The sequence below is a fragment of the Dendrobates tinctorius genome, unplaced genomic scaffold, assembly GCF_039654945.1.
Source record: "Dendrobates tinctorius isolate UK_male_01 unplaced genomic scaffold, ASM3965494v1 ptg000063l, whole genome shotgun sequence".
In the NCBI taxonomy this organism is placed as follows: Eukaryota; Metazoa; Chordata; class Amphibia; order Anura; family Dendrobatidae; genus Dendrobates; species Dendrobates tinctorius.
This window is the reverse complement of record NW_027361731.1, coordinates 13,609,997-13,632,630: the sequence shown is the minus strand read 5'-3', so window position 1 is coordinate 13,632,630 and position 22,634 is coordinate 13,609,997. Positions and strand designations below refer to the sequence as shown.

Here is a 22,634-nt window from a genome sequence, read left to right as displayed (position 1 = left end):
TTGTCATTTTATTTCTTAGTAAAATCATTCAGAATATACAGTTATCTGGTCAGTTTTGCTCTCTGGCCCGGTGACCCTAACGGAAATTGTTAAGTTAATACATGGCTTTTGTTATTGTTATGTAAGGTATTTCTAAACACAATTAACATGGCAAGTAGTGTACGTCACCTGTTACTCATATTGTTTTGAAATATCTTTGGCAATACCTTGGCTTGATTGCCTTTGATAGGGCCCTGCGCGGCCAAGATTCTTATGTTTCTTGTAAAATGTCTCTTTGGTAAGTGAGAAAATTCAATAAAAATGATTGAACAAAAAAGTTCACCAGCGATTCTTCATTTTTCCAACAAAATTTACAAAACCATTTTTTTAGAGACCACATCATATTTGAAGTCATTTGAGGGGTCTATATGACAGAAAATACCCAAAAGTGACACGGTTCTAAAAACTGAACCCCTCAAGGTGCTCAAACCCACATTCAAGAAGTTTAACACTTCAGATGCTTCACAGGAATGTTTGGAATGTGGAAAAAACAATGAACATTTAACTTTTTTCACAAAAAAAATGACTTCAGATCCAATTTTTTTTATTTGGACAAGGTTAACAGACGATAGACATTACAGCATAACAATAATCACATACAGTTGTGGCCAAAAGTGTTGACACCCCTGCAATTTTGTCAAATAATACTCAGTTTCTTCCTGAAAATGATTGCAAACACAAATTCTTTGGTATTATTATCTTCATTTAATTTGTCTTAAATGAAAAAAGACAAAACGAATTGTTCTAAAGCCAAATTGGATATAATTCCACACCAAACATAAAAAAGAGGGTGGACAAAAGTATTGGCACTGTTCGAAAAATCATGTGATGCTTCTCTAATTTGTGTAATTAACAGCACCTGTAACTTACCTGTGGCACCTAACAGGTGTTGGCAATAATTAAATCACACTTGCAGCCAGTTGACATGGATTAAAGTTGACTCAACCTCTGTCCTGTGTCCTTGTGTGTACCACATTGAGCATGGAGAAAAGAAAGAAGACCAAAGAACTGTCTGAGGACTTGAAAAACCAAATTGTGAGGAAGCATGAGCAATCTCAAGGCTACAAGTCCATCTCCAAAGACCTGAATGTTCCTGTGTCTACCGTGCGCAGTGTCATCAAGAACTGTAAAGCCCATGGCACTGTGGCTAACCTCCCTAGATGTGGACGGAAAAGAAAAATTGACAAGAGATTTCAACGCAAGATTGTGCGGATGTTGGATAAAGAACCTTGACTAACATCCAAACAAGTTCAAGCTGCCCTGCAGTCCGAGGGTACAACAGTGTCAACCCGTACTATCCGTCGGCGTCTGAATGAAAAGGGACTGTATGGTAGGAGACCCAGGAAGACCCCACTTCTTACCCCGAGACATAAAAAAGCCAGGCTGGAGTTTGCCAAAACTTACCTGAAAAAGCCTAAAATGTTTTGGAAGAATGTTCTCTGGTCAGATGAGACAAAAGTAGAGCTTTTTGGGCAAAGGCATCAACATAGAGTTTACAGGAGAAAAAAGAGGCATTCAAAGAAAAGAACACAGTCCCTACAGTCAAACATGGCAGAGGTTCCCTGATGTTTTGGGGTTGCTTTGCTGCCTCTGGCACTGGACTGCTTGATCGTGTGCATGGCATTATGAAGTCTGAAGACTACCAACAAATTTTGCAGCATAATGTAGGGCCCAGTGTGAGAAAGCTGGGTCTCCCTCAGAGGTCATGGGTCTTCCAGCAGGACAATGACCCAAAACACACTTCAAAAAGCACTAGAAAATGGTTTGAGAGAAAGCACTGGAGACTTCTAAGTCTAACAAGGAGGTGGAATAAGATTCTGCAGGTGAACAACTGGCTACGTCGATGGTGCCGTCAGCAACGATTTGGATTTCTGGATCACGGAGTGAACTACTTATACGATGGACTACTTGCTAGAGATGGGGTGCACCTTACGAAGACTGGAAAGCATGTATTTGGAAGTCGCCTTGCTACACTTGTAAGGAGAGCTTTAAACTAGAACAACATGGGAAGGGAAGCAAAAGACCAGAAAAAGCCATACACCTGACAAATGCTATTGAGAACTCTGCTATTAGAAGTGGAAAGGAAGAACAAAGACGAAAGAATCTAATTAATAAAAATATTGGAGAAAGAGAAACCAATCACAAACTAAAATGTTTCTATACTAATGCACAAAGCATGGGCAACAAACAAGGAGAATTGGAACTAACACAGGAACAGAAATATGATGTAATTGGAATCACTGAAACTTGGTGGGACAATACACATGATTGGAATACAAGACTAGAAGGATACAACTTATTTGCAAGAAACAGACTTGATAAACGAGGAGGGGGTGTCGCATTGTATGTTCGAAACGCGTATATCTGCACAGAGATTGAAGCTTCAGAGACTGGGAGTTCTGTGGAAACTGTTTGGGTAAGAATACAAGGACAGAACAATGGAAAGGACACCATTGTAGGCATTTACTACAGCCGCCTGTGCAAGCCGAAGATATAGATGAACTCTTTATGCATCAGATGGCCAAGTTCTCCAAAAAATATGACATAGTTGTCATGGGAGATTTCAACTATCCAGACATTTGTTGGGAATCTCTCTCAGGCAAAACTAACAGGTCAAGGAAATTCTTATCCTCTCTTGCTGACAACTTTATCTTCCAAAAGGTAAGGGAGAAAACAAGGGGAACTGCTACCTTGGATCTAATCCTTATAAACAGGGAGGAAATGGTTGAGGAGGTAAAAGTGGCTGGGACCCTAGGAGGTAGCGACCATGCTATTTTAGAATTTTGGATTACTAGAGGTGGAAGACCTGTGAAGACTCAGACGTCAAGGTTAGATTTCAGAAAGGCAGATTTTAAGGGATTTAGAAAGAGAATTGGAGGGATCCAATGGCTGGATATCCTTAAAGACAAAAATGTCCAGGAAGGATGGGAAATCTTGAAAAATGAAATTCTCAAAGCACAGTTGTTAACAATTCCGAAAAGAGGGAAGAATAGGAAGCATTTAAGGAAACCAGGATGGATGAACACAGAACTTAAGCACATGCTAAAAAGGAAGAAAAAAATGTTTATAAAATGGAAAGAGGGAGGCATATCTAAAGAAGAATATAATGCTGTCTGCAGAACCTGCAGGGCACAAATCAGATTAGCTAAAGCTGAAAATGAACTGAGGCTTGCAAGAGATGTCAAAAGCAATAATAAAGGATTTTGGGGATATGTCAAAAGTAAAAGAAAAGTCAAAGATGCTATAGGATTTTTACAGGATGAAAATGATGAAATGGTAAGACAGGATGTTGAGAAGGCTGAACTTTTAAATTCCTATTTTGCATCTGTTTTCTCTCAGAAAGGAAATGCAACATCAACTGTTATTCACTGTCCTATTAAGGGAATAGAAGAATCCAGGATATCTATAAACAGAAAGATAGTGAGGAAACACTTAGCTAACCTAAATGAATTCAAGTCTCCAGGTCCAGATGAATTACACCCCAGAGTACTGAAGGAGATAGCAGAAGAAATTTTTGAACCCCTCTCCATAATCTTTGAAAATTCTTGGAGAACAGGAGAAGTGCCAGAAGACTGGAGAAGAGCAAATGTTGTTCCTATCTTCAAAAAGGGGAAGAAGGTGGACCCAGGCAACTATAGGCCGGTGAGTCTGACTTCTATACCAGGAAAGATCTTTGAACAAATTATTAAACAACATGTATGTCAATACCTGGATAAGAATGAAGTGATTAAACAGAGTCAGCATGGGTTTCTAACTAATAAGTCATGTCAGACTAACTTAATTTCCTTCTATGACGGTATCACTGATTGGGTGGATCAAGGAAATGCTGTAGATATAGTATATCTTGACTTCAGCAAAGCATTTGACAAAGTCTCTCATACAATCCTTATTGAAAAAATGACTAAGTATGGAATGGACAAGGCAACTGTTAGGTGGATTCATAACTGGCTTAGTGATCGGACCCAAAGAGTGGTCGTAAATGGCTGCACATCCAGTTGGAAGAATGTCTCAAGTGGGGTACCACAGGGCTCTGTCCTGGGCCCTGTATTGTTCAACATCTTTATCAACGATTTAGATGAAGGAATTGAGGGTAAACTGATTAAATTTGCTGATGACACAAAGCTAGGAGGGATAGCTAATACTAGAGAAGAGAGAGAGGATTCAAAAAGATTTAAATAAACTGGAGAAGTGGGCAGCAACTAACAGAATGGTTTTTAACAGGGAGAAATGCAAAGTACTACATCTGGGCAATAAAAATGAAAAAAGCATATATAGAATGGGAGGAATAGGGCTAAGTGACAGCACATGTGAAAAAGACTTGGGTATACTAATAGATCACAGACTGAATATGAGTCAACAGTGTGATGCAGCAGCAAAAAAGGCAAATGCAATTCTAGGATGTATTAACAGAAGCATACAGTCTAGATCACGTGAAGTCATTATTTCCCTCTACTCCTCTTTGGTCAGACCTCATCTGGAATATTGTGTCCAGTTTTGGGCACCACATTTTAAAAAAGACATCAACAAACTGGAGCAAGTTCAGAAAAGAGCGACCAGAATGGTGACCGGTCTGCAAACCCTGTCTTATGAGGAAAGGTTGCAGGATTTGGGAATGTTTAGTTTGCAAAAGAGAAGACTGAGAGGAGACTTAATAGCTGTCTACAAATATCTAAAGGGCTGTCACATTGTAGAAGGATCAACTTTATTCTCATTTGCACAAGGAAAGACTAGAAGCAATGGGATGAAACTGAATGGGAAGAGACACAGATTAGATATTAGAAAAAACTTTTTGACAGTTAGAGTGATCAATGAGTGGAACAGGCTGCCACGAGAAGTGGTGAGTTCTCCTTCAATGGAAGTCTTCAAACAGAGGCTGGACAGACATCTGACTGGGATGATTTAGCGAATCCTGCTTTGAGCAGGGGGTTGGACCAGATGGCCCAGGAGGTCCCTTCCAACTCTACGATTCTATGATTCTATGATTCAGACCTGAGTCCCATAGAACACCTGTGGAAAGAAGAATGGTCTAAAATTCCAGCAGAGCATTGTAAGAAACTCATTGATGGTTACTGGAAGCGGTTGGTCGCAGTTATTTTGGCTAAAGGTTGTGCAACCAAGTATTAGGCTGAGGGTGCCAATACTTTTGTCTTGCCCATTTTTGGAGTTTTGTGCGAAATGATCAATGTTTTGCTTTTTGCTTGATTCTCTTTTATGTTTTTTTTTGGCCAAAATATCAGCTAATACTTCACATTTTTTAATGTGTTTTTTTTGCACTTTTTATTCAGGGTGCAGTTGGGCCCATTTGGTCTTGTAAACTGCGGTGTCTGTTCACATGGCTTGCATTTTGATAGTGCTGGGCCAGCCCGCCTGAGCTAATAGAAGGGTGTCACTACTAGGCTGGCCTGGATGCTGTGCATGGCCATAGTGTGAACAGCGCCGCATACAAGTGTTTTGTTGTGCATTAACATACCAGGCAGCCGCCCCCTCCATGTATTGGTAGGCTGCGAGCGGTTGTTTCATCGGTATTCTTGCACCTGTGTTGCTATCTTAATTATATGGGTCCACTGCGTCCTGATAGTGCATTTGTCTGGAGGCCTGGACAGGTAAACCTTTTTGCTCTTTTGCTGTTTTCTATTATTGGTGGACTTTCACGTCCTCTTTCTGTGCTGTGTCAGTTTTTTCATTTAAGACAAATTAAATGAAGATAATAATACCAAAGAATTTGTGTTTGCAATCATTTTCAGGAAGAAACTGAGTATTATCTGACAAAATTGCAGGGGTGTCAATACTTTTGGCCACAACTGTATGTGATTATTGTTATGCTGTAATGTCTATCGTCTGGACAAGTCCCCTCTGAAATGTAAAGTGCTGCAGAATATGTCGGCGCTATAGAAGTAAAATTATTATTATTATTTATAATTGTCCTCCAGGAATTGTCCGTTTTTTTTAATAAGAAATAGGGGGGAGTAAAAACCTTCCTTTCTTCTACCGGAACCTCGTCCAGAACATGTTTGTCTAGGAGCAAGATTACTTCCCCTTCCAGACTTTTCTTGTGAGGACTGTACTGGGGTCTGCATTTATCTTTGTGGCGGAACCTTAACTCCAGACCCGATCCCACAATCTGCCGGATCCAGGTGCTGGATGAAATCCTCACCCAGGCTGGGAGGAAGTGAGAGAGCCTCCCTCCCACCTGAGAAGGACAGTCACTGGGAGGATTTTTTGGTCTCTTTGGAGGGCTTGCTGAAGTAGAAGCCTCTCCCCCCTCTGGATCGCTTGTCAGAGTTGTTTCTGTCTCGATCTCTATACTGCTGTCTTCTGACCTTCCGGCCTTTCTGAAAGGAGCGCCAAAAGGCCTGAAATGGCTGTTTTGCAAAATGTTTCTTCTTGTCGCCAGCTTTTTCCAATGCGTCATCTAATGCCGGTCCAAACATGAAATTTCCTTCACACGGCAGAGAGCCGTGTCCCCTGGCCAGCATTTAAGCCATACCGCACGGAGTCCCACATTGGCCAATGCTGCTGATTTTGCTGCCAGCCTTGCTGAATCCGCTGAAGCCTCAGCTAGAAATACTGCCGCTGCTCTTATGGCCGGTATTGCCACTAGGATAGTCTCCCTGGGGACTCTTTGCTCTAGCTGAACCTCCAGGTTATCCACCTATATTTTTAGGGATCTAGCCACCCAAGTGGCCGCGATGGCTGGCCTTAATGCCCCAGCCGAGGCCTCCCAGGCAATCTTAAGACAACTATCCGTCTTTCTGTTCAGAGGTTCTTTTAGGGAACCTAAACCCTCAAAGGGCAGGGAGGACTTTCTGGCGACTTTTGAGATTGCTACATCAATCTTTGGAGCCCTATCCCAGGATGAGGATACCTCCTCATCAAAGGGGCACCTCCTCTTTAGAGAATTGATTATCTGGGACTTCTCTCGTTTTTCCCATTCCCTTTTAATGAGTCCTTGCAGCTGTTCATTTATAGGGAAGGCTCTACATTTTTTCTTTTGAAAGTTGCCGAACATGAGTTCCTGGGCCGTCTTTTTTGCTTTCTCATCTACCAGCCCCATGGTAGAACGGACTGCTTTTATAAGCCTGTCTGTAGCTTCCATCAGAAAAGTATCTTCCTCATCTGAGCTACTTTCTGAGTAATGTGATCTATTTGAGTCCTCCTCTGATCCTGTGGAGTCCTCTTGAGACACCGAGGGGCTGGATCTGTCCCTAGACTTGCTATCTGCATCCGTTGTCTGTAATGCCTTTACCAATTTACAGACCTCTGACTGTATCAGAGATCTTAGGTTTTCAGCGAAAGAGGGTGTCTCCTCCGCCACTGTTTTATCAATACAGTCCTGACACAATTTCTTATCCCAGGATGCTCTTAAGGGACTTTTGCATAGGGGACATTCCTTATTCTTATTTTTAGACCTGCTCTTGTTAGGGACCTTCTATACTCCATCCCACCAATGTATGTAAAAAGAGGGGAGAGTTGGAGACAAGAGAAAGAGAACAGACATTAGCGTGCTGGACTTTCTCAAAGCTCACTTACCACTCAGACGCTTCAAAAGTCGGGTACTGGATCTGGAGGCTGACTGGTCTTCTCACTGTCTCCTAACGAGACTATGGACCCCTCCTTTTTAGAGCGGCTTCCACTGCTGCTGCAGCCTATCTGACTCTTCTCATTTCAGCGAGACCGCCTCTCCTGCACCTACTGGTGCGACTGTAAGTGCTCTGGCGAAAAGCTCTCCATTCTCCTCAACCACGCCAGAACACTTGCGTGGTGATCACTGCACCTGCTGGCCACTTGCGCTTCCTGGATCTTATAATACCCCATGCATGCACGCTGTGCTTGGTCTGTGCGCGCAACCGGCAACCACATCCTGTGCGCACTGGCCCTATCTCCTTACTACCCCGGTGTGTGCTGGCTAAGGATCGCGCACACCTGGCAACCACTTCCGGTGCGGCTGGCTCTTTACAGTGTGCATGCGCTAACGACCACGTGTGCACCCGGGATTTTCATATCCGGAGCGTGCCGGACTACCTCTCGTGCTCACCGACGGCTCTGGCGCACCTACCACTTGGTGCGTGCCTCTGGTCCCGGGCATACACGCTGTGCACAACCGGCTTTCACTTCCGGAGCGCGCTCGACTACTTCCGGTGCGCGCTCCCTTCCTCACGTACCCGGCTGCTGCCTGTGTATTACTATCCGGGTGCACACGCTCTCTGCGCGCACCCGGCCTTCACTTCCGGTGCACACCTGTTCCAGCGTTCCCACACCACCATCGTCATGACAACTGCCACTGCTGCCCTCATAACTCCAGCCCCACATGGACCTGGTCTCAGGAGGAAGCATCAACGCTGCCCTGGCCACCACTGTTGCAGGTACTCTTTCTCCAGGGCAGTTCCACGGTGTCAGGCTTTTGTGCCCAACAGGGAGGACCCCATAAAGGTGGCCTCCGAGGAGCTCTATATTGCCCGGGTACCGATGTGCCTCGCAGGCTGCATGGCCACCAATTTGTCAACAGGGAGGATACATTTAGATGTGGCCTCCGAGGACCCCAAGTAGTATGTGGGTTGCCGGCATCAGGAAGGGTACACCGTGACCTCCGAGGCTCAACTTCACTCGGGCATTGCCTCATGGGCTGTGACCATGCTTCGCTCAGGGGGGCATGGTGAAACATGGCCCCTGAGGCGACTACCGGCACCTGGTGACAGATGCAGACCAGTGCCTGCCCAAACCCATCCGACCCAGGCATCCTCTTCTTTCTTCAAGATCTTCATCTTGAGGGTTCCCCATCAAGGACAAGAAACCAACTGATGCGGAGAGAGGATTCGCCCCTTTTATCTTGAAGGTTTCCTGTCCTTGAAGGGCAGATCCCCTTTCTTTCATGGTGCCGTCATATATGATGGAAAAATCTATCTACCCATTTCTGACAGTCATCTAACCCATGCTGCGAAAATCAACTGCCCATTGGGTTTCCTCGATTAGCGTGATCAGTCTGGAGACAAATTAAAAAGTTATTCGATTTGATAACGTTATAGCTGAAATGCCCTTACGGAATTATAGGTATTTTCCGGTCCTATTAAACTACCCATCCACTAATTTTTGGATTTTGTATGGTGTGTCCTCGGTAGATCTATATGATCATGGTACTCTAATGTCCTTTGAGCAAATACAGACTAAATACAATATTCCGAGGTTCACATTTTTTCACTACCTTCAGCTCAGATCAGCTTTTCAATCATATTCGCACTGTTCAGGTGTAAGCCGCGCTATCTCATCTCTCAATTTGATAGGAATTCTTAACTCGCAAGGCCTCCAGGGTCTCATTTCTTCCTTATATACATGCATGTTATGTGTGGGAACTGATTCTGATATGAGATCAGTTAGGGGAAGGTGGGAGGAACTCATCCCTGATGTGCAGGAGGACTGGGAGGAAACTCTTGAATCTCCAACTATCCCAATTAATAATAGAATGACCCAACTATGTATATCAATTAAACAATTAAACGAATTTAAAAAAAAAACAACTATGTATATCAATCGTATTTAACCCCGATGCGGCTCTTTAAAATGGGTCGGTTCCAGTCATCAGAATGTCTGAGATGCCGTTCATTAGATGCAGATTTTATACATATGGTATGGGGATGCCCTATTATCCTCCTCTATTGGAAGGAGGTAACCTCATTATTGACATCTCTAGTGCAAACCCCTGTTCCGCGCAGTCCACTAGTGTGTCTATTTGGCGTTTTCAATTAAGCAACTTGGGGGCATTATGTTAGGATCTTCCTGCGTGAGACACTTTTTCTGGCTAGAAAGGTATTGGCATTGCGTTGGATAGGTGGTTCACGTCCTCTTAGAGCTTGGATTGAACTGGTGAACTCAGTTATACCATATGAGAGTACATTATATCAAAATAGAGGGTGTTTGGGGAAATGTGATAAGATTTGGGACAGATGGAACTCTTCTCATCTTACTCTACTAGTGAGTAGTGGCTTAACGCCACCGTAAAGGTTATGGTTTAAATTTTATGGCATCTTACGATGGTTAATCTTGTATAACTGTGCTTGACTGCGGAATAGTTGTAGTTTAAGAGTAATTTTTGAGGTATGCACTATCAAACATATATTAGGTTGAATGTTTGATGTTCTTGTTCATTTGTTAATTGGTTGATTACCTACATAATGATACAAAGATTTATATAGTCATCACTGTACAAGCAATTTTTTATTGTGCAAATTTATGTAAATACTTAGGTCCCTAAAAAAATTAGAAAGGTATTCAAAGAGTGATACCTTTATTGGCTAACCAGAGAAATTATATTTGTAGGCTTTCAGGGCTCAGAAGGCCCCTTCATCAGGCTAATTACAAGTGAATTACTGATTAGAGACGACAACATTTAAATAGGAATTACAACAGGACATGAGGTGCAAATTTGTACTCTTTTATGAATACTTTGGCAAATGCACGTTATTCTGACTACATATCAGTGTATACATTCCTTTGTGTCAAACTAATTGGAAAAAAAAAACAAATAATGGATCTTGGCTGTAACTTGTCCTTCAAGTTTCATTTTTTACATTCGCATCTAGACTTTTTTCAACCAAACTGAGGAGCAGAGAGTGACGAGCACGGTGAGAGATTTCACAAAGATATTGCAGCTGTGGGGAAAAGATATCAAGGAAAATGGAATCCATCGATGATTGCAGATTACTGTTGGACAATTGCAAGAGATGATCCGATGCAAGAGTACAAGAGACGAGCAAAAAAAGGGTTATCAATGATGAGGAGCAAATGTCGGAGTGCAATTTCTGTAACTGTTTATTATTCGCAATATTGTTTAGACAGGTTTTAGTTATTTGAATTGTTGATAAGTTTCCTCTAAATAAATATCAGGAAATTGGCATCACAAAATATTCTGTATCTTATATTTACAAAAATTATTAATGTTTCAAAGTACTGAAACTTTTATGCATTAATTACAGTGGGGCAAAAAAGTATTTAGTCAGTCAGCAATAGTGCAAGTTCCACCACTTAAAAAGATGAGAGGCGTCTGTAATTTACATCATAGGTAGACCTCAACTATGGGAGACAAACTGAGAAAAAAAAATCCAGAAAATCACATTGTCTGTTTTTTTTTTCATTTTATTTGCATATTATGGTGGAAAATAAGTATTTGGTCAGAAACAAGCAATCAAGATTTCTGGCTCTCACAGACCTGTAACTTCTTCTTGAAGAGTCTCCTCTTTCCTCCACTCATTACCTGTAGTAATGGCACCTGTTTAAACTTGTTATCAGTATAAAAAGACACCTGTGCACACCCTCAAACAGTCTGACTCCAAACTCCACTATGGTGAAGACCAAAGAGCTGTCAAAGGACACCAGAAACAAAATTGTAGCCCTGCACCAGGCTGGGAAGACTGAATCTGCAATAGCCAACCAGCTTGGAGTGAAGAAATCAACTGTGGGAGCAATAATTAGAAAATGGAAGACATACAAGACCACTGATAATCTCCCTCGATCTGGTGCTCCACGCAAAATCCCACCCCGTGGGGTCAGAATGATCACAAGAACGGTGAGCAAAAATCCCAGAACCACGCGGGGGGACCTAGTGAATGAACTGCAGAGAGCTGGGACCAATGTAACAAGGCCTACCATAAGTAACACACTACGCCACCATGGACTCAGATCCTGCAGTGCCAGACGTGTCCCACTGCTTAAGCCTGTACATGTCCGGGCCCGTCTGAAGTTTGCTAGAGAGCATTTGGATGATCCAGAGGAGTTTTGGGAGAATGTCCTATGGTCTGATGAAACCAAACTGGAACTGTTTGGTAGAAACACAACTTGTCGTGTTTGGAGGAAAAGGAATACTGAGTTGCATCCATCAAACACCATACCTACTGTAAAGCATGGTGGTGGAAACATCATGCTTTGGGGCTGTTTCTCTGCAAAGGGGCCAGGACGACTGATCCGGGTACATGAAAGAATGAATGGGGCCATGTATCGTGAGATTTTGAGTGCAAACCTCCTTCCATCAGCAAGGGCATTGATGATGAAACGTGGCTGGGTCTTTCAACATGACAATGATCCAAAGCACACCGCCAGGGCAACGAAGGAGTGGCTTCGTAAGAAGCATTTCAAGGTCCTGGAGTGGCCTAGCCAGTCTCCAGATCTCAACCCTATAGAAAACCTTTGGAGGGAGTTGAAAGTCCGTGTTGCCAAGCGAAAAGCCAAAAACATCACTGCTCTAGAGGAGATCTGCATGGAGGAATGGGCCAACATACCAACAACAGTGTGTGGCAACCTTGTGAAGACTTACAGAAAACGTTTGACCTCTGTCATTGCCAACAAAGGATATATCACAAAGTATTGAGATGAAATTTTGTTTCTGACCAAATACTTATTTTCCACCATAATATGCAAATAAAATGAAAAAAAACAGACAATGTGATTTTCTGGATTTTTTTTTCTCAGTTTGTCTCCCATAGTTGAGGTCTACCTATGATGTAAATTACAGACGCCTCTCATCTTTTTAAGTGGTGGAACTTGCACTATTGCTGACTGACTAAATACTTTTTTGCCCCACTGTATATGTAAAACTCTTCGATGTCACAGAAACAAGAGCCAACTAAAACTTTTCATTAGAAACAAGAATTTAGATATTGTTACATGCGCTATTCACATCTATAGGACATCTAGGCAAAGGGATACATGTGCAAAGAAAAATATATAAAAAAGCTGTACAAGATTAAAAAAAAAAAAACACCCCGATGGTGTATTACTAATGAGATTAAAATGAAAAAATGTCTGCGCTATAGAGTGTGAACATGTGCGGTATTTAGTCCTATAAGATATCATCCTCACGAATCCCTATCAGTTGGGCAAATGCCTGCTTGATAAATTGAATGGTTAGTCACACATAGCAAATTGCAATAAAAAAAGGATATATTCAAAACAACAAACGCATAGTTAAACATCATACACCATGCAATGAAAATTCGTTATCGAATATCCGTAGTTGATAAAGTGAATACCACGGTTGGAAAGCACAGTTAGTTATTTAATAAGACCAATTGTTAATGGAGTTGTCCATATAATAATTTTTGTTGATTTTAGTTAAACCCATTGTAGGGACATTTCTTTAATAGTTATTAGCCACAGCTGGCAGGCACAGTTCAATAGTCGTGCACAGTTTTGATCTTCGTGTTGCCTTAGCCACAGGACAAGAAAATAAAAGTAGCATTTAATCTTGTAACAAATATGAACCTAGCACTCAACTTAAAGGTATTTGTGAGGCGGTTTATTGTAGTACACGAAAAAAGACGTTTCGGTCAATGTGACCTTCTTCAGTTACGTGTGGTATATAGATTGTGTAGAGCTTATAGGCATCTATCAGAAAGGACGATGGTGCTTTAGGCATTGAGGAGAATGATCTCTCTAAGGTAATGAGCTTGTCAGTATACAGGAGAGGGGCAAACGAGTCTCCAGATGCGGTGTCCACATGTAACTGAAGAAGGTCACATTGACTGAAACGTCTTTTTTCGTGTACTACAATAAATCGCCTTACAAATACCTTTAAGTTGAGTGCTAGGTTCATATTTGTTACTTTAACGGTTTGGGAACCTAACCTTAGCACCATCTTGAGTTGTGCTCACGGTGTTCTTTCTATGCATTTAATCTTGTGTCAGCTCTATGCAGCACGGACTATAAAGTCATGTGTCAGCGGCTTTAACTTGATGCTTGCAAATAATGAAGCACGGTGTTAAACTTGTAACAAAAATAGATATCCTTGTGGTAAATAACTTACATCCACATTTACACTGGTATAGTGAAGATACTTGCACGAGTTGGTGGAAAGAAGTCTCAAAAGTTCGCTGCAGCACACCTCAAAGCAGGGAGTCCTGGCCGTGACTCACCAGATGTGGTTCGTGCCGCATATAGGAGTAGTTGGCGTGTGACGTCACGTGTTGCTTGTGTACGGAGTCCTAAAGGGTCATACTTTCCCTTACGCTTTACAGAGGTACTGCTGTCTCCTTCATCAGAGGGTATTGCCCACATTCTGAACATGAAAATGGTTTCTCCTATGTGTGAGTTCTCTGATGATTGCTAAGACCCCTTTTATTTGTAAAACATTTCTCACATTCTGAACATGAAAATGGCTTCTCCCCTGTATGAGTTATCTGATGTCTAACAAGAGATGATTTATCTGTAAAACATTTCCCACATGTTGAACATGAAAATGGCTTCTCCCCTGTGTGAGTTCTCTGATGTTTAACAAGAATTGATTTCCTTATAAAACATTTCTCACATTCTGAACATGAAAATGGCTTCTCCCCTATATGAGTTCTCTGATGTGTAAAAAGAGATGATTTATATGCAAAACATTTCCCACATTTTGAACATGAAAATTGCTTCACCCCTGTATGAGTTCTCTGATGTGTAGAAAGTGATGATTTATATGTAAAACATTTCCCACATTCTGAACATGAAAGTGGATTCTCCCCTGTGTGAGTTCTCTCGTGTTTAACAAAACTTGATTTCTGATTAAAACATTTCCCACATTCTGAACATGAAAATGGTTTCTTCCCTGTGTGAATTCTTTGGTGTGTAATAAGATTAGATTTTATTGTAAAACATTTCCCACAGTCTGAACATGAAAATGGCTTCTCCCCTGTGTGAATTCTCTCGTGTTCAACAAAACTTGATTTCTGATTAAAACATTTTCCACATTCTGAACATGAAAATGGCTTCTTCCCTGTGTGAATTCTTTGATGTGTAATAAGATTAGATTTTATTGTAAAACGTTTCCCACAGTCTGAACATGAAAATGGCTTCTCCCCTGTGTGAATTCTCTCGTGTTCAACAAAACTTGATTTCTGATTAAAACATTTCCCACATTCGGAACATGAAAATGGCTTCTTCCCTGTGTGAATTCTTTGGTGTGTAATAAGATTAGATTTTATTGTAAAACATTTCCCACAGTCTGAACATGAAAATGGCTTCTCCCCTGTGTGAATTCTCTCGTGTGCAACAAAACTTGATTTCTGATTGAAACATTTTCCACATTCTGAACATGAAAATGGCTTCTTCCCTGTGTGAATTCTTTGGTGTGTAATAAGATTAGATTTTATTGTAAAACATTTTCCACATTCTGAACATGAAAATGGCTTCCTCCCTGTGTGAATTCTTTGGTGTGTAATAAGATTAGATTTTATTGTAAAATATTTCCCACAGTCTGAACATGAAAATGGCTTTTCCCCTGTGTGAATTATCTCATGTGTAACAAGAGTTGATTTATTTGTAAAACATTTCCCACATTTCAAACATGAAAATGGCTTCTCCCCTGTGTGAGTTCTCAGATGTTTAACAAATTCTGATTTATGGTTAAAACTTTTTCCACATTCTGTACATGAAAATGGCTTCTTCCCTGTGTGAATTCTTTGGTGTATAATAAGACTAGATTTTGTTGTAAAACATTTCCCACAGTCTGAACATGTAAATGGCTTCTCCCCTGTGTGAGTTCTCTGATGTTTGATAAAATGGGCCTTATTTCTAAAACAATTCCCACATTCTGAACATGTAAATGGCTTCTCCCCTGTGTGAGTTCTCTGGTGTGTAACAAGAGTTGCTTTCTGTGTAAAACATTTCCCACATTCTGAACATGTAAATGGCTTCTCCCCTGTGTGAGTTCTCTGGTGTGTAACAAGAGTTGCTTTCTGTGTAAAACAATTCCCACATTCTGAACATGAAAAAGGCTTCTTCCCTGTGTGAGTTCTCCGGTGTCTAACAAGTTGTGATTTCTGGTTAAAACACTTTCCACACATGGAACAAGAAAATCTTTTCTCTGCTGTATGAATTTTTTTATGTTTAAGAAGAGATTTTTCAAGGGGAAATTGATTTCCATATTCTGAACGTGAAAATGGCTTTTTTGCTGTAGAAGCAATTCGTTTTTTAATGCTTATTTTGTGACTTTGATTTTCCTTAGTAGTCGGTAATGAATCAGAAGACAGGACCTGTTTCAAAGGATCAGATGACAGATCCATGCCGTGAAGGGATGATGGTATATCTGGAGAAACGGCATTCACTTCAATTTTATCCTGTGGGATATTAAAATCATCTGATTTAAAAACTGAAGATGTCAGCTGTCCCTCTGATCTCCTGGTACAGTCATCTGCCAAGAAAAAAAATAATTATTTTTGAATAAAATATCCTTGAATTTAATATTTTTCTACTTAAAATGTCAGTACAAATGGCCAGTTACGTAAAAATATTTAATTATTCACCAGGACAATGACAGCTCACAGTCTGATAAAACACCTCACAGGATGAACCAGTGGATCGTGGTGTTCAACTGTTTGTTCTATGGGAAACTGCCACTCTTAAATGTTATTTGGCTTATGATAGCATGCCAAAGGAGCTGTCAGTACACAAATCCCTATCTGGAGATATAGGTGATAGCATCCCATTCAGTCAGGGTGAGTTTATGTTTAAAACCTTTCCTTTGTCATTGAGAAAAGTAAAAACTATACGGCAAATTAACACCATATAAAAATCATCCCAAAATTAAGAATCTATCTAGAAATATTCGAAAAAGAATACAAAGCAAGGAAAAAAATTGTCCAAAAAAGACATCAGAAACTGGACAGAATGTAATACTAGAATGTTGGAGGACAGATACAGCTTTTGAAACCTTAGATGAAATTGAAGTAAGTCCATCTGCTACTGCGATATCAGAGGAAATGTTCTCTATCCACTTAACATCAGACGTTGAGAATACACCATCTCAGTTGCCACTGACCCAAAAACATAGTTCTATCAATACAGAATTGGATACTCCCCTCTCCACCCACATGAGAACATGTCATCATCAGAATCCCCTTGGTATAAAGGTATGGGGAATCAGACATGTCATTTTGGCTTGACTTGGATAACATTTTGCTACAACTGGAGGCAAAATGTATTTTTCGCTTTAATACGAGACACCCTACGGGTATAAACGAAGGCTTTACATATACTGCCTTCCTCTGAAAATATATGGACCTTCTTTGAGTATATATGTCCCTTGTAGATTAATTGCACCCGGTAAAGGGGAAAAGCACTGTCACCTCTTCATGAACTGAAGTGGATGAAAATCATTAATATTTTAATAGTGAAGGAAAAGGATATTTGGCCTGAGTCCCAGTAAAAGATCTAACCATATGAAGCTAATGACCACCTCTAGCAGGATGGCCAGACATATATAAGAGCCTCCCAGTTTAAATAATACTAAGGAGTAAAATCCTTTCCATAAGGTCCTACTGGTAACCTTCTCTAAACCACACATAATTCAGAACAACTGGCACGCTAAAGGCCCCGTCACACATAAAGATGCACCAGCGATCCCGACAGCGATACGACCTTGTCAGGATCGCTGGTGCATCGCTACATGATCGCTGGTGAGCTGCCAAACAGGCAGCTTCACCAGCCATCATCACCAGCTAGGACGCTGGTCTCTAAGGTAAGTATCGGGTTACTAAGCGTCACGCATCACTTAGTTACCCAATGTGTACCTTAGAAACCTGCGTGCTCGCGCCGGGAGCTGCCAGCACGCAGGTTTCTAAGGTACACATCGGGTAACTAAGTGACACGCGCCACTTAGTAATCCGATATTTACCTAAGATACCAGCTCTCAGTGCCTGCTTAGAGCACTGGGAACCTCGCGATGCGTGCTGGCCAGCGGGAGAGCAACAATCAAAAAATGGCCCAGGACGATGCTGCACGATCAGCGATACCCGGCGGGGGGGGGCGGTCGCTGATCCCCATCACACACAGCGATCTCGCTGGCGAGATTGCTGTGGAGTCACAAAATCAGCGATCTCGCTAGCGAGATTGCTGTGTGTGATGGGGCCTTAAGTGTAGGGACTGTGCCCCCATGAGGCACAGTAGGACTCTGTGTAAATATCTAAGATTATTAGCTTACTCTTTTCTTGTTCCATATAGTTTGCGGATTAATAATGACAGTTAAATAATCCACCAGTGGATGTACAGAATAGGTTTAAAAAAAAATAAAATCTAATGCAGGAGATATATATAATTTGTGTTGGGACCTGATTAGTACCTTATAATGATCATAATATATACATGATCCTACGGATCTAATGGTAACAAGGAATGCGCACCGACTCAGGTTGCATTTGATGCAAGGAAGGTGCGTGGTATAGATTACATCGGACCACCCTGGTGGAGACACGGTGCAAGCGCTAATATTGAACGCCGACGGGCTGACTGAAAGCTGACTAGCTGGAAGGCTGTAATGATGGGCGCTTGAGCGCAGTTTTCTGAGGCGCAAACAGATTGAACGGCCTACAGGAAAACGGAGTGAGAGGAGCCACCGGAGAATGACGCCGCAGTCCCCAGAACTAATCTCCCCCAGATAAGTAGTGAAATCTATAGGATGGGGTGAGATGGGTAATAAAGTAAGAGATAAGATTGGCTCTCATAGTTGCCCCCAATGAGGAAGGGGTAGGGATGGCGTCTATATGAGTGAAAACCAAATCACAGGACAGCAGACCATGAGTACCTATTGGTCAAAAGAGAGAATTATGGGCATTGGTGGTGAAAGACAGAATAGTATTGGCTGACCTGAGGAAGTGATACAACAAACAGAGGTGATAAAAGGTCTGGTTCAGTCCCATCAGCTCATTATAGCCTCATTCCTCTGATGACACCGCAAGGCGAAATATGTTGGGGAGGCCAATGGCTGTTCTATTTTAGATTGGATATGACTGGTATAGTGCTCAAAAGTGGCGCACCTATATAGGACAGTCGCAGCAGATTTCACTGTAATAAGGCTGAATAGATGAGGATTTTCCTAATTTATCAACTCACAGGAGAGCAATAGCAGGTAGCTCAGCCTGACAGCATTTGTCATATGTGCGCCTGATAAAAAGAGAAACATAGAAAAGTATACACGATAAAATGAATAGTGAATCTGGTTTGGCAACTAATGAAGCACTAGCACTTTAACTGAATTAAGGGGAATATACCTTTCTCACCAGAAAATGTGTGTTTTCAAATGTGTGTCCCTTCATTATTTAAAATTAAAAATAAACCTCACAGTTATAAACACAGTGAGATGAAAAATAAACATAATTTTACCTCCTCCATGAATACTCAGAATCTTTTGAAACATTTCAGAAATGTGTCATTGACGATATTAGACGGGTTAGCAACAAGAGATGCACCAATTTTAAATACAACTTAACTTTCCATGAACGTCAAGATATCAAACAATTACAGGACAATCAAAAAATGGGGGGTGTATGAAGACACAGCATTGTATCTTAATTAATAAGAGGTCTATTTTCAGCAAGCCTGGAAGAATAGACTGTTGTCTGTATGTTGGCTTTTGAATTTATGCGCTTCTGGTTGGTCAAGAAAACAGACTTTGCTTGTGCAATATTGTTTTGTAAGTTGACATTTGATGTACAGTTAGGTCCATATATATTTGGACAGAGACATTTTTCTAATTTTGGTTCTAGACATTTCCACAATGAATTTTAAACAAAACAATTCAGATGCAGTTGAAGTTCAGACTTTCAGCTTTCATTTGAGGGTATCCACATTAAAATTGGATGAAGGGTTTAGGAGTTTCAGCTCCTTAACATGTGCCACCCTGTTTTTAAAGGGACCAAAAGTAATTGGACAATTGACTCCAAGGCTATTTCATGGACAGGTGTGGGCAATCCTTTCGTTATGTCATTCTCAATTAAGCAGATAAAAGGCCTGGAGTTGATTTGAGGTGTGGTGCTTGCATTTGGAAGGTTTTGCTGTGAAGGAAACATGCGGTCAAAGGAGCTCTCCATGCAGATGAAACAAGCCATCCTTAATCTGCAAAAACAGGAAAAAAAAAACTCATCCGATTGCTACAACATTAGAAGTGGCAAAAATCATAGTTACTTACCGATAACGGTATTTCTCTGATCCCATGACGGCACCATGGAGAGAGGGATCCGCCCTCAGGGACAGGAAACCTACAGATGAAAAAGGCGGTACCTCTCTCCCACATCAATTGGTTTACAGAGCATTGCACAGAACTTTCAGCTGCAACTCAAATGGTTATAAAAAAATCCAAAATTAATCAAATTAAACTTAATAGAGGCACCGTGTGGCTAAGTACTAAAGCTAACTAACTCACTCTAATGTGCACACCTGTGTGTGAGAGGGAGGGAATGTACGGTTGCCGTCATGGGATCAGAGAAATACTGTTATCGGTAAGTAACTACGATTTTCTCTTTCCCCCATGACGGCACCACGGAGAATTACAAAGATTGTACATCGAGGGAGGGACCACCGCCTCCAGAACCCTTTTCCCAAAGGTGAGATCTGAAGAGGAGGCCAAGTCTAGATGGTAATGTTTGAAAAACGTAGAGGGGGAAGACCAAGTGGCAGCTCTACATATCTGGTCTATTGAAGCGCCGGCTTTCTCCACCCAGGATGACACCACTGCCCTGGTTGAATGGGCCCTTACGTCCTCTGGTATGGCCGCCCCACAAGAGGAGTAGGATAGGGTGATGGCCTCTCTTATCCATCTCGCCAGCGTGGCCTTCGATGCTTTTTGACCCTTCCGCGGATCCTGAAAGCAGACAAACAGAGCCCTATCCTTCCTAAACCCCCTCGTGGTTGTCAAGTATTGGACCAGGCTCCTTTTTACATCTAAAGTGTGTAATACCTCTTCTGTTTTGTTCTTGGGATTGGGACAGAAGGAGGGTAGGGAGATTTCCTGGGTCCTATGAAACTGTGACGCTACCTTGGGGAGATATGCTGGGTCGGGTCTAAGAATTACCCTATAATCCAGTACTTGCGTGAAGGGTGAGTGGGCAGACAAAGCTTGCATATCACTAATGCGGCAGGCAGAAGTTAAGGCTACGAGGAGGGAGGTCTTAAGGGACAATATTTTTAAGGGAACCTCCGCTAGGGGTTCGAAGGGAAATTTGGTTAGTGCGTTTAGTACTAGGTTTAGATCCGGGGGGGGGGGGGGGGGGGGCGTAGAGGGATCGGCCTGGATCTACTTGAGGCTCTAATAAATCTCCCAACCCACCTATTTTTGGCAAGGTCATGGTTATACAAAGCTCCCAAGGCCACCACCTGTACTTTTAAGGTGCTGGTAGCTAACCCCTTTTCCAACCCCTTCGGTAGGAATTCCAGAATTTTGTCTATTGGGATTTCCCCCGTTGGGTCAGAGCCTGATACTGACATGAATTTTTTCCATACTTTCCCATACGCTTTAGTCGTTACTGGCTTTCTGCTTTGTAGTAGCGTGGATACCAAGTTTGACGAGAAGCCCCTATTGCTTAGGAGTTCCCTCTCAAAAGCCAAACGGTCATGTGTAAGTTTTTTATATGGGGGTGATACACTGGTCCCTGGGATAGTAGGTTTGGAGTTTCCGGTAGAACCCAGGGATCGGTTACGGACATTCTTCTCAGCCAGGGGAGCCATATTCTCCGTGGCCAGAAGGGCGCTATTACCACTACCGTCGCCTTGTTCCCCCGTATTTTCCTCAGAACTAAGGGGATGAGAGATATTGGAGGGAAGGCGCAAGCCAGATGATAATCCCAGGGGATCGTGACGGCGTCTAGAGCTACTGGGCCCTCCCGGGGATCGATCGAGCAGAAGGTTTCCAACTTCCGGTTCTAACTGTTCGCAAATAAGTCTATTTCTGGCTGGCCCCAGAGTTTCACAATTTGGCTGAAGACTGACTGGCTTAGTTCACACTCCCCCGTTTTAGGCATGTTCTGCTTAAGAAATCTGCTGTTCGGTTTTCCAAACCTTTTATGTGAAGGGCTGTCAGGGATTCTAGATTGTGTTCTGCTAGGTAAAAGATGGATTTTGTTACCTCCATCAGCGCTCGAGATCTGGTGCCCCCCTGATGGTTTAGATAGGCTACCACTACCTGGTTGTCTGAAAAGACCCTTGTATGTTGGGAGCGAAGTGAATCCAGAAAATGAATGAGAGCTAGCTTTACTGCCAGCAACTCCTTCATATTTGAGGAAGCTGACTCTCTTCCCTGAGTCCAGGGCCCTTGCACCACCTGGTTGTCCAGATGTGCACCCCACCCACAGGGGCTTGCATCCGTAGTCAGGATCTTTGTCGCTGGTAACGCCCAGGGGACCCCCTTGGTTAGATTGGCTGGGTCTGTCCACCATGTTAAGGAACGTATTGTGTTTGGTGAGATGTCTAATTGCCTGTCTAAATTGCCGTGTAGGGAAACGTCTGCATCTAATATTTCCCACTGTAAGTCTTGCATATGGCTTTGTGCCCACTGTACTGCTGGCATGCAGGCTGTCATTGACCCTAATAGAGACATTGCTTTTATCAGGGTAGTGACTGGAGAAGCTATCATTTGTGACACCATCTGTGTCATCTTTTGAATCTTTGTCTGCGGAAGATAACATTTTTGTTCGGTTGAGTCCAGTATTATCCCCAAGTACTCCTGCACCTGACTTGGTACAAGTCTGGATTTGGGCAAATTCAGCATCCATCCTAGACTCAGTAGAGATCTCATGACCATGTCCAATTGCTGTTTGCAGTGGTGAAAGGTGACGCCTACTACTAAGAGATCGTCCAGGTGTGGG

The 22,634-nt window shown here is 42.1% G+C and overlaps 3 protein-coding genes across 4 annotated transcripts in view; 1 reads left to right on the top strand and 2 right to left on the bottom strand.

Moving 5' to 3' along the window:
* LOC141094192 (uncharacterized) overlaps positions 1-22,634 on the top strand; it is a 580,189-nt gene that overhangs the window by 337,765 nt on the left and 219,790 nt on the right. The window lies entirely within an intron of this gene.
* Positions 1-22,634, bottom strand: part of LOC141094286 (uncharacterized) — a 1,055,204-nt gene that overhangs the window by 993,705 nt on the left and 38,865 nt on the right. The gene's annotated exons all lie outside the window — the stretch shown is intronic.
* The window catches only part of LOC141093938 (uncharacterized), a 111,510-nt gene continuing 102,468 nt past the window's right edge, over positions 13,593-22,634 (bottom strand). Inside the window, 1 exon segment of the mRNA XM_073579619.1 lies at positions 13,593-16,192. Within this exon segment, the coding sequence (XP_073435720.1) occupies positions 14,103-16,192 (2,090 nt within the window). The 3' untranslated portion in view covers positions 13,593-14,102.